Source organism: Brachyistius frenatus, unplaced genomic scaffold (assembly GCF_029030835.1).
Source record: "Brachyistius frenatus isolate BFR_SWC_R1_liver_20210118 unplaced genomic scaffold, ASM2903083v1 Contig_118, whole genome shotgun sequence".
NCBI lineage: Eukaryota > Metazoa > Chordata > Actinopteri > Embiotocidae > Brachyistius > Brachyistius frenatus.
This window is the reverse complement of record NW_027210717.1, coordinates 984423-997140: the sequence shown is the minus strand read 5'-3', so window position 1 is coordinate 997140 and position 12718 is coordinate 984423. Positions and strand designations below refer to the sequence as shown.

Genomic DNA, 12718 nt, shown 5'->3' with positions numbered 1-12718 from the left:
ACTACTGAGACGAGTCCGAGCAGCAGCTCACCGTTACACATAATGATACTTAGGTGGGATCAATATCCAAATAACAATCTATACTGCATTATTCTGTATTTGTGTTGCACCACTAATATTCTCTGCGTACACAGTATACACAGTATACACTGTACAGTGTACAGTGACTTCATTTTACATCGAGTCCAATGCACCAAATAACGAGTTGCACTATACATCAGAATCTAAAGCTCCTCCGGTCAATATGAACGTGTTGCTCGTTTTAATATTAATATAAAGTGACAGATACGGCATGTTCTCTGAGGTCAGACATGCTTTACAATTACCATGGCAACTAACAGCATAACCTCTGCAATATAAGCTCAATTTAACAGTTTGACTGTTAGACTGAATCTTGTAATGTATTGCTTGAATGAACTATGTTTATGGGACATGAACAGAAGTTCCTTTAAATAGTCAGTCACTAATGCATCCATGATGTCACGGGGTCCAACAGACACACTGTAATCTGGAACATGTGTATCCTTTAGCTCAGTTTGTCCTCACACGACACCTCACAAAGACACTTCACGTAAACACTACCTCATATTCCTGATGCCATGTGTCCAAAATTCAGTGTTTATAGATTTGTACATATCCAAAAAAAAAAAAAAAAAAAAAAAAAAAAAAAAAAAATTGGGGGCAACTAATTATGATGTTTACTGACAATGCCAGCAGTACAATGGATCCAATATGTGGGTTTACATATCAGTTTGCAAAATATTGTTTCCATTTGCTCACATGCTTCCAAGAGACTAAAACTGACTGAATTCAAAGAGTCTGATTCATGACTGTAGTTTGTTCTAAAATGTTCAGTCCTGCTGTGACATCTTGTTTCACTTGTTGCTCACATGTGCCCTGAAGAACATCAAAATGTTAAAAATACTGACATAGAAGAGCATACTGAACAGTGGGTGAGTTAAAGTTGCTGAACTGGGCCAGCCACCTCTCAACCTCATCCATATCCAATATTAGACCAGAATGAAGAAATATTTACATTTTATCAGCCAACACAAACCAAACATCACCACAAAGTCAAACTAGTCAGATGCCAAACAACCGTAACTCATGAGAAAACCAAACATGTTCAGTGCATTTCTTAGGAATGGAAATCTTTCTGATGTCTTAGTTCAACGAATTGCCTTCCTGCACATAAACAGATCTAGGGTCTGATTCACTAAAGCTGTAAAATCACGTGCAAACCTCTCATCACCTGCAAAAAAATGTCCCAGCAGATCTACTAACGACGTGCAGTGAGGATTTCCTCTTTCAAATGTGCAATTTAACACACGTTGTCCATTTTGCATGTTTGCCTGCATGAATATGTAATATTGGTCGTTTCTATTTGAAGGTGCAAAATACTGAGAGGGAAACATGCAAATACATACAGTTAGCACCCGCAATGATATTTACTAAACCTGAAAGTAGAAATAGGAGAAGTGATTGTTGTTTATTTTAGTACGACTGAAAGTAACGTATTAATCAGATGTGAACATCAGGAGAGTCGGCTGCTCTTATTGTGGTGAGAAGGAGACGCAGGAAACCAAAGAATAGATAAGAACGTGGTTTTACACCCGTGGAGGCAGAAATTATTCATCGCTGAACAAACAATGACATTTCTGAGTTATTGAAGGAACCGAAGGATGATTGACAGCCAACAACGAGGAGGAGCCACGAAATACCAGCAATTAAAAAACTTCTTCCGACTCAGCATTTTCCCGCCTCTGTTTATCGCTGCTTGGACGTCCACCCGGTCCCGTTATTCAGGTGTGCTGTCACAGGTCCTGAATGTGTCCCGCAGAATTCACAGGTAGCTTCATAAGGTTCCCACTGAATGAAAAGTCACCTGCTCATCACAGAAAGATCTGGACCTGCTGATCGCTGTTTGTTAGAGGATCTCATCCACCGTTCCTCCTGTTTTATTTGCCAACATATAAGCCGTTGTTATTTTTAGCCTAATATCGTGCCAACTTCACATAATTTAATCTATTGATCTTTTTGTTATTCCCACAGCATTGATTTCCTCGCTGATAATCTTCTATATAACGTTTTGTTCTTGTTATATTAATATTTATTCATTTCAATGGGATCAGATTTCTTTTGCTTTTGCGGTCGTTCTGTGTTTTTCATGGCTGGAATCACTTTAACACTTCAAACACCTCATTTAAATACAACGATTTGCACCTGATATCAAAGACGCAATTACTCTTAATAAATCACCTGCAAAACAGGTGCAAAATAAATGTGCAAACTTTTGGAATAAACAAGCAATCTAGCACCCTTTATTTGATATCTTAGTAAATCAGGCCCCTAATGTACAGTGTTTCAGAGGGATTTACAATACTTTTTCCCAGAGGTCAGAGCAAACAAAAAAAAAACTGGGTAAACTATTCAGTAACGTTACCTTGTTTTAGAGCTTCAGAATCTTCTTTAATCACAGATGTTGACACCCAAACATCATCCTGGGAAATCTCATTTTGATTATGGCTAACTGATTGATAAGTGTCATTTTTAGATGTGCATAACAGACAAAAACAAATAACAGACAATTCATTAGCTGACTGTTTCCACCAGCTCTGGTTTATATAAGAAGATAAACATCAAATGGAGATAAAAGAAAAGAGTTTCTCATTTGTTTTTGCTCTCTTTTTCTTCCAAAAAAAAAAAGCTGATGAATGGTGCTCAAAATAAAATGCACATGGGAGTAAACACATTTCCGAGTTTAGGTTTGGCACGTGAGGATTCAGGGAGATCAGCCGGAGGTTAGGTTTCTATTAAAACACAATGAGCCAGAGAGCAGATGGGAGGCTGTACAGTATGCAAGTCCAAACTCAGGCTTCATGTCCCTCACTTCCTACAAATGCAAGAGTAATTGGAAATACAGTACTTAAAAGAAACTGCAGATACAAACACTCAAATTGATCAAACTTATCAAAGGTCAGTCGCCGGCTACAAGTTTAGGACATCAGAACTCTTTAAAGTTGCAGTATCTGTCCTTTTCAAGTTAAAAACACAATCATTTTTCTCTTATTCCAGATGTTTTGAGACATCGATTGAGTATTTTGGCAAGACAACACATAACGTCAGGTAACCTGTATACCACAGGGAGTGGGACCTGTTTTCTGTTGCTTAAATGAGAATTTCCATGAATACTTCTAAACAGAGAGTGAGGGGTTAAACATTTAGTCTGGCTGAACCCAACCTACATGGTCTGGTTGTTTTAGCAAAGCATGCATTGTTAAAAAAATAACAACAAAGCCAAAACTGGATGAATATCACAGGAGAATGTGAGCTGTTTATATGACGGGCTGATTGTATCATTAGTTAAAAATCAAAGAGGGAGTGTTTTAGTTTAAAGAGCATTTGAAAGGTTCAGACAATTAGCAGATACAGATTTTACAATCACGACTGATTAAAACACACCAACATGATTAATCTGAAGATGAAGGAAACTGAGGGAATATTTAGAAGTTGAAGAATTAAAAAACTTGAAGGTAATGTGATATCAGTGTATTGCTGCTGTCAGGTCAGTACCAGTAGTTCAAGAATTACTTCTTGAAATGAATTCAAGTGATTTTCATAAGATATTCATAGATCATGAGCCAGCAACACCCATGTGTGTATAAGTAAGTGAGTCATTGATCTCTGTGTGTGTGTGTGTGTGTGTGTGTGTGTGTGTGTGTGTGTGTGTGTGTGTGTGTGTGTGTGTGTGTGTGTGTGTGTGTGTGTGTGTGTGTGTGTGTGTGTGTGTGTGTGTGTGTGTTGCTGCTTACTCGTGAGTCGTACTCCAGGACAAACGGAGGGATGTCGATCTGCTCGGGTTTGATGCAGGTGAAGAGCTGCTGCAGGTTGTACAGGTAGCGCACCTTGTCCTTCATGCCAGATACGCTGAAGGTGGTGAAGAACCACGTGGAGACCTGGATTAAGTTGTGAACCATAAAGAGAAGGAACACTTCATCAGTTATAGATAGGATTTGAGCTCAATTTGATATTACCAAGACATTCATCTTGGAGAAGAAAATACTGAAAATAGCTTTCTAAAGAAAACAATGAAACATAATGAACTCTGATGGAATTTTAATGATCGAGGGAAAGATAAGTAGAGAGCAAAATGTAGTGCAGTACTTGTAAACAATAAAGAAACAGATATAAACCAGAAAGCACTCAGAGTCAACTTCTTCGCCAACAGGAAAAATATTTAGATGTTTTGGATTTGTATCTGGAGCAGGATGAGCATCTCAGAACAGCAATAATCTCCATCCGGGGAACGTTATGATTATGTCCAAAGACAAAAGTATTCAAAGTTTCAATGCAAAATTTTAAGCAAGTCAGATTCACACAGAGCAATGAGGGTAATGGCAGAGTAAGTAAAACATGATGAAACAAAAATGTGTCTGGTCAAAGAGTACGAGATATGAAACAGGTGGAGAATTATTTGTATTGTTTGAAAGAAGCGATATGTTACAGAGTCTCATGCAGCTTAGAGGGGGACAGTGTGGCCCGGGTTATTTTCTGAAGTTAAATTTTACAGCTATCCCGTAAACACATCACATGCAGACTACCGGCTGACGCTAGATAGCAAGCAGCGCACACAGAAGCCTTTAGAGGCCACGGAGTCACTGCAGCGTACACAACTAATACAGCTGTGTGGCCAAAAATCTGTTATTGTAAGAGTGACAAAAGGTCTTCTAATGTAAGATTACAAAAAACGTTTGGGTGATATTTAAAGAGATGAAAGATATCTTTCAATAAAAATGAGAGTGACTTATAGTTGAGGTTTGTGTTAAACCAAAGAATATATTAAAGTATATTTTGTATGTATGAATGGAAAATTAGCAACCAGTCAATGAATAAATAAAAAGTCACTAATAGAGGTTATAACTACCATGTCTATCAAAGTTGCAGCTACTACCTCTGAAACATGAACTGATATTCTAGTACTGAGTAATAGATGCCGACACTAAAGGATCCTGACTCGGCCTGAATATACTAACAGTCAGCGTCACTGTCAGTCATATAAAAGCATGCAGAGATTCAACTATCTTACCTTTGAGCGAAATGTTGGATGTACAAAGTAGAAGGCCTTCAAATTATTTTTAAACCTGCAACACATAAAACAGAAGACCTAAGGAAGAATATTTTTCACCCAGGTTATGACTCACTGTTCTGGAAAGAAAACCCAGAAGAAAAGCCGAACTTGTGTGAGAATGTGGACTGTGGCAAGGTTGAAGTGAAAAGGATTAATCGTCTGAAAGAGAAGATGAGTTCTGTGTGTGAGGTCACTGTGGCGGTGTTTCCCAAAAAACACAATCAGCTCCAGCCTGTCAATCATCACGGAAACATACACCACATACAAACATCCTCCTCTTCCTCCTCCTCCTCCTCACGCAGCACACCAGCCTTTAGACATATGCCGTGTGTGCAGACTGCATCAGGTAAATGTAATTTATAACTCATATTCAATACCCTAAAAAGGCACAGACGAACGCGGTTTGGTTAACTTTTAACACGTGCAAATACTTTCTTCTTTCAACAGTGACAACGGTGTAAATGCTAATTACCAACTTCTTATGTGTATACCCAGCTATGTACAAGTATAACAACAGATTAATACCAAAGAAATAGTGCAGGCTGCACCATTAATGTTAAATTATATTATATAAATCATATACATTTCTTATTGTAAAAAAAAAAAAAAAAATCCAATGAAAAGACAAAAAAACTATTTGTTTTTAGTCTTAACAAATATTGTGTGTGTTTCCCACGTTTTATAGATCTTCTTCATTGGTCACATGTTCACTGTTAATCCTGCTTCTCTAAATACCCACTAAAGCACTGAATGTGCTAAAGACAATATCAGATGATCTGTGTCTTTTGTAGAAGGAGTCCCTCTGTGGGTTAAAGTGCTATGAAGAGGCTGGGGAAGTTGAAAAATATATTTAGAAAAATGATCAATGAACTGAAAAGGTTCCAGTAACTGAAATGAAATGATTCATTTTCCTACTTAGGAAGTTTAAGGTATTTTACGGCTTTGAGTTGAAAATGACACGTTTGGGACACCCGTAATGTGAGAAACAGATTGTAAACCCTGAATCCAGTGGGGGATTATTTAGCTGTCGACTTAATCCCCATTAAATTCACGAGAAGAAAAATTATTTTAAATTTTTGTTCCCTTTTTACTGCATTTACCCATCATTTCCATTTGATGAACTGCATGTTCAATTACTAAATAGGGCTTTTGGATGTAATGCAACATAACCAGTCAATGTATCCAACAGTCAGTTCACTGCAATTTTTCAACCAACTGATGATTAATGACTTTGTCTTGTGATGCGGTATCTTAACCACGCTGGTGGTTGTCTTCACCATAGTTCATCCAAAGTTAAATTTCTCAACAACTATTGGACGGATTGTGAAAAAACACGATGGTCTCCAGAGTATCCGATCTAATATTTTTCGGTTGCCCTGACTTTCCCTGCAGTGCCACCACGACATCGAGGTTGGCAACATCTATCCAACCTTTTGGTTCTTGCCAAGATAACATGAAGTACGTAGAAGCAGGATTCGACTCTAAAGATATACAAAACTTCTTCCAAACACTAGCAGCTAATCAATTTTAAAAGTAATTTTTAATTGAAAAAGGTTGTCTATAATTGTTCCTGAAATACTCACATGGTATTTTCTTTGATTGGACCGATGTGTTAATTGACTGTCAGTTCCTGCAGCTGTCATCGTACAATATTGTTCTATTCTGCCCCATCATATCAGATTTCAGAACCACCTAACATGAAGCCCTAAAATTGTCCCTAATGGCGAGCCAAAACCATCTACAGAGGGAAACTTTAGTCACTTGTCTCCATGATCTCATACCTGAAGCTCATTATTAGAGGTGAGGACTGGAATCAAATGGTAAAGTTGAGACCTTCACCTTAAAACAAAGCTTTTTTTTTTTTACCATGACAGTGTGGTTCAAGGCAGCCAAAACCTCACATGGTGCACCACACTTCCTGTCAATCTCATGAATCTTACCCTCACTGTTGAAAAGGACCCAAAGACATTTCTCCTTCACAACTCCTTCATTTGAGGCAGCAGTGACCCGACATTATCTGGTAAAGGACCGTGAACTCACAGCTGGAGGTGCTGATCCTCATCTCAACCCTGCACCGCCCCACTGCGTGCTGGAGGTCATGCTCTAATGAAGCAACGGAACCACATCATTGGCAAAAAGCACAGATGCAGTCTTGAGGTCACCAAACCGGTACGAGCCTGTTTGGTCGGTGATTCCCCGAGTTCCTGGAGCAAAGCTCTGCTTCTCTGCTTTAAAGTTGGGAGCCACCAACCCCTTCTGCTGCTCATGAGTCAATGTCTCTGATTTCCATCCAACAATAAAACAAGGGGGGCTCAAAAATAAATGAAACCCTAAATATATCAGCGGCTATTGTCACATTTCAGTAACAGAAGAGCACTCGGTAACACAGATTTGGCTGTTCCTTTCATAGCAGCTAGTGGTGGTCTGTCTGGGGTAGATTACATCTGCTCATAAAATAAGTGTCTGCTGGGAAGAACCTCATCTTCTGGTTGACAAACTAACTCGGGGAGAATAAGGAGTACTAAACCATGACGTGGGCCCTCTGAGCTGGTCCAGCGCTGGACCCGAAGGGGACAAAACTAATGATCAACCTCACAAGCTCATCTGTCTCCTGCAAAAAAATAATCAACAAATCCCCATTTTGCCAGAGAGTTTTGGAAACTTTTGTGTTCATGCTTGGCCTCAGTCTGCTGGTTAGGTCATTTGGAGCCAAAACGCATCTGCAGCCAGTCAAATAGCTCCATGGGCTGAACATGCTGGATATGCCAGGCCACGGCTCCATCGCCTGTGAAGATCAACACGGCCTCTCCAAGCCAAAAAAGTAGAAACTGCTTGAGAAGTGAAACCGAGGAAAATTGCTTCAGAATAAGTCACAGATCCTGATAAAAGAGCTGGAGCATGAACAGAAACTGAGTCCTGAATAACATTTACAGATGAAACTGGTGTTTATGTCTAACACAATCCCTGAACATGATATAAGACACATAAAGCACGTTGTTCTGTTTACCTTGTAGGGCAGGATAAGCACATGAAATACCCAGAAGAAAGAGAAGGATTCTCTCTAGGAAGCTCTAGAGCTGTTTACATATACTGTAAGCAGTATAAGCATCCACTACAAACAACCATCCGAAAACCTAGAATCATGGATTTAAGAAACAGAGATGACTGCACAGCAAGACACAAAGAGCTGCCAAGCCCAGGTCCCTGCTAAATAGCAAATCTTTTCCAAGAAACTGGTATCTTTTTCTACTCAAACATTCAGACAGGGAGCAAATCCCAAAAGTTGTAAAAAAAAAAAAAAAACCTCAACTTCATTTTCAAAATATTTGAATTAGCTAGTCAGTTTCGGTCACAGGGTTGATGAAATATTAAATAACCTTGACATTTTAAGGTAATTAGCATTAAGCCCTGAGCTACAGCACGCTGTGATGAATCAGCACAGTGTAATGAAAGGCTCACAGTTATGGTTTATGACTGAATGGGGTTTCCGTGTTCAGTTGAAAAAAGGAAGCTGAATGAAGGTGTTTCCATTCATACTCAACAATGAATGCATTAACGGGGAATTTTGTGTCGCGCTTTTCGTTTGTAATCTTAAATCTCCAAAACGTCATTGAAATATAGCACATAAGCAGCAGGTAACTGTGACAGCCTTTGGGTGAATCATGTATCATAAATCATTAAGAAGATGTAATGCTTGCAACTTTCCATACCGACAATGGTTAAGTGTTGTGAAACCAACTGAATGACCAGTCACAGAAAGCAATGACACACGACGGTTGAAAGGTGCAATATGAGTGTATGGAGTTTCCCACTGACACAGGAAGCAGGTAACTAGAAACTAGAAAGAGACAAGAACTAAACAAATTGTCATGGAACTGCAGTGACAGTCTGACAGCCTCTACAACACGCATTCAGACAGCTAGCGTTTCATACATCACACACCTAGTGAACCTATCCCGTCAACTTGTGGGCGGGGCTTCCAGTGTCATCGAATAGCCAGTTTGAGCTGCAGGCGAACAGCTCAGGCTGGGTGGAGCTAGAGGTGGGGTCTACTTGCATATTCCTATTTCTACTAAATGAAAGCAGAGGTGGGGGGTAGATGTAAGCTACTTTAAAGCATTAGAAAAAACTTCTATACATGTAGTTTTGCCGAACAGGGATACATTTTTAGGGGTTTAAATCAATGTGAAAAGAAGAGTTTTAAAACTGCAGGACAATATACTTCAAATTAAAAACTAAAGGTGATTCCAGTTTGTTACCACTTGTGTCTGACTTTCATAGTTTTGGATAATTTATTTAAACATAAATCTAAACGTGAAAATAAACCGATGTCGATGATAATCTCTCACTAAGGAGAACTGTCTGCTCTAAACTGCAGTTTAGTAGCTAAAGTTACAGCAGGACGGTCTGTAAATATGAATGAATGAATACTTACAACAAACTGCAAACTGTTTGGTTAATAACTCGCTTTTTCAAATAAAGGGTCACTTGACGTATACTGGACTAGTAATTCCAAACACCCTAAGATTTAAACAATTGTCTTGGCTGAACAGAGTGTAAAACCAATGCAGCTGTCAGTGAGTGTGTGAGGGCAGGAGAGCATCACATGAAGTTTGGAGACGGGGAGCAGAAGGTCGACTCCGATGGCTGCGTGGAACTGTAAACTATTCTGGTTTGTATTTGCAGGATGTGGCTCCTATTAAACTCCATGAAAATATTCATCAGTGGCAAACCTCAAAGCAGATTACAAACAGAGAGTGGCTGTGTTAGGATGGTATTTACACAACATGTGACTGCATGTGTTCTGGGTATTTGATGTGATAATGCCGTGTATTTGATTACAAACATCCTCCAGCATGCTCACAATTTTTTAATAAAAATAACATCTTTGGGGACTTAAATCCAGGTCTGACCTCTGGGTGTTTGAAAACAGCCATGCTGGCATCTCAATGACAGATTATCAACTAAACTGATCATAATAATAGGAATATTTTTACAGTTTGTCTTTAAATACTTGACACTGGCTTTTTCAATAAGATAATTTGTCCTAAGAGTGGATTCTTCCACCGAAATTCTTATGCAAACTAATGTTCAGCAATGACTTTTTGGAGGGATTTCTATGGACATTTTATCTGGATTTATTTCAGAACAATAATCTGTTTACAAAACTTGTAACCCTTTGATTAAGGCGCCGTCGGAGTCAACACATCAGCCCCAGAATTCTCTGAGTTTGGATTTTCTGATCCAAATGGCCGCCAGATTTCCAAAAGCCACAACAAAACAAAAGCATTTCACAGCTCATTCTGCTTTTCCAAAAGTCTAAACGCTGTAACCTTGGAGGTGTCAGACTGTGGCAGTGAACAATATATCTTAACTTCAATGTGGCTGCAAAGGTCGGTGTTGTCAGAGGAGGACTGAGCGAGAGCCAAATGAGAAACCAAACCAGGGCCAAATGACAACCAAGCCTCAGAGATAATGTTGCGTTTTTTACTGCATGGCCTTAAGGATGGATTCATTGCATTTGACATTGAGGGCAAGAAAGCACTCTCACATTTCATATGTTCATGTACTGAAACTAGCCAGACGTAGGTAGGAAACCATGACAGTTTGAAGGAGCTGTCAAAGCCCGTCAGACCTTTATGCATGTAGTATATTCTGTATACAGCAATGTTCTTAGACTGTTGTGTCATTTCTTAGAAGAAACCCCCTCTTTCTTTGATTCTTAGTTAGTTTTGGACATTAAAGAGCTGAGACAGCCGGTCAGTGGAGTTAGCCAAATAATGTGAATTCTATGCAATAAGAGCTCCAGACTTGTCTTATTCTGTCACTGAGAGACCAAAAGGGATGACTCGAGTATGGAAACTAAGCTAATGACGAATATAATTGACCATGTGTATAATTTCAAAGTAAATACATTTAAACATAGATGAAATGCTTTGTTTTAAAACAACCAGTCTAAAAAGTGGAACATGTTTTACACATCTATGAAATGCAACATTTCCCGGCATGCCTTTCGTGTAATTTAGGTCATTGGAATTCTGGAAACCCCCTTGAGGAGGGGTGCGTTGCAACTATTAGCTGAGTGGAACCAGCAGTGTGAAATGTCAAACTGACTTGGTGTCGACGATGTCGTAGAGGCTCTTGAGGAAGTCGGAGTCCAGGTGGTTGTGCTCTCCGGTCAGTGTGTGGAAGTAAACCATCACATACTCCTTCACTGTGATGTGATCCATCACATGGATGAAGTACAACAGGGCCTGCATGCAGACACAAACAAAATTGATTTCTTTTATAGTCCTGCAACTTTTTGTTTATTATTAAAGAGTTTTAGATTTGTATTTCAATTTAAAAGACCAAGTTTAACTTGGTAGTCTTGGAGTCACTCATGTTTTAGGCTTGTGAGGGTTATACATTTTTGTCAGGTAGTTTTAATGGGTCTAAAGTTTTTGTGCAACAGGTTCTGAGGAAAAAAAAAACTAAAGTACATTCTTTTCAAACTTATTTACTACTTTTAAAGAAATATTTTGTTGCATTAGTTGAGGATTTACATGAACATGCAGACATTAAACACATCAACACAAAACCTAAATAAACAAAATTCGCACACAACCACAAGCATGTGGGAATACAGCTGGAGAAATGAAAGAAAAAAGAAACACACAACAGATGCTCAAAACACAAAGTTGTTACACATGCAAACACACAAACCCAAAAAAGGTCAAAGCTGACTGTAGCATCAACTAAAGTCTTCAATATTGAAACAACTGCGTTTTTTTGTTACCTTTTCGAGGTCGATAAGAGTCACTGGGATGTTTCGTCCGACCACAACCATCACTGTCCTGCCACACATATCCACACCTGGAGACACACAGTCAAGGTTACACACACAATCAGACTCTGCACTCACTCAAACACAAACCGAGGAACTGAGACTTGTTCACAGAGAAAGGCAGCCTGGTAACTGGAGAGACTCTTCACATGCATCCCGTACAAATAGTGAGGATTTTATTGTGACCTCTTCCTCACTGGTTTTCAAACTGAGGATTTGCAGCTTTTCACACTTTTGTTTCATTGTAAATTCAATATCTTTGGACAAAATAAGAACTTTTGAGTGTCTCCTTGGACTCTGAGAATTTGTAACTATTTAACATAATAAGATAATTAATTATTTTCTGGCAAAAATAATGAACAGGATAATTAATTAATGAAAACATGTAATTCAGCAAATGGAAACAAAGATATTACAATATAGTTTTAATAACTATGGTAACCACTGTCAAGTTATTATAAATAAATAACTTGGGATGCACCAATACAACTTTTTAGTTCAGATACTGATACTTGGGCTTTGGGTATTCACCAATACAGAATACCAATCTTATAGCAGGGATTAATTAATAAGCTCTATGCCTCACTATGAGACTGGGATCATTGTTTTATGCATAAGGTCATCGGGCTTGACTACACAGTGTGAAATACTCCAAACAGCAGACACTTTGTGGTTAGCTTGTCTCCCATTCCAACAGGTATATTGAAAACAGGAACACCCAGACAGCAGGAGAATATCGACTGAACTAGTCGACCAACGGCAGG

The 12718-nt window shown here is 38.8% G+C and overlaps 1 protein-coding gene across 3 annotated transcripts in view; it reads right to left on the bottom strand.

Moving 5' to 3' along the window:
• The window catches only part of gdap2 (ganglioside induced differentiation associated protein 2), a 35521-nt gene that overhangs the window by 3380 nt on the left and 19423 nt on the right, over positions 1 to 12718 (bottom strand). For all 3 annotated transcript variants that reach the window (XM_069713411.1, XM_069713410.1, XM_069713412.1), the window contains exons 10-13: positions 11907 to 11983; positions 11243 to 11382; positions 5087 to 5141; positions 3813 to 3956 (exon numbers count right to left, since the gene is read on the bottom strand). In XM_069713411.1, coding sequence (XP_069569512.1) covers positions 3813 to 3956; positions 5087 to 5141; positions 11243 to 11382; positions 11907 to 11983 — 416 coding nt within the window. The remainder of the gene's footprint in view (positions 1 to 3812; positions 3957 to 5086; positions 5142 to 11242; positions 11383 to 11906; positions 11984 to 12718) is intronic.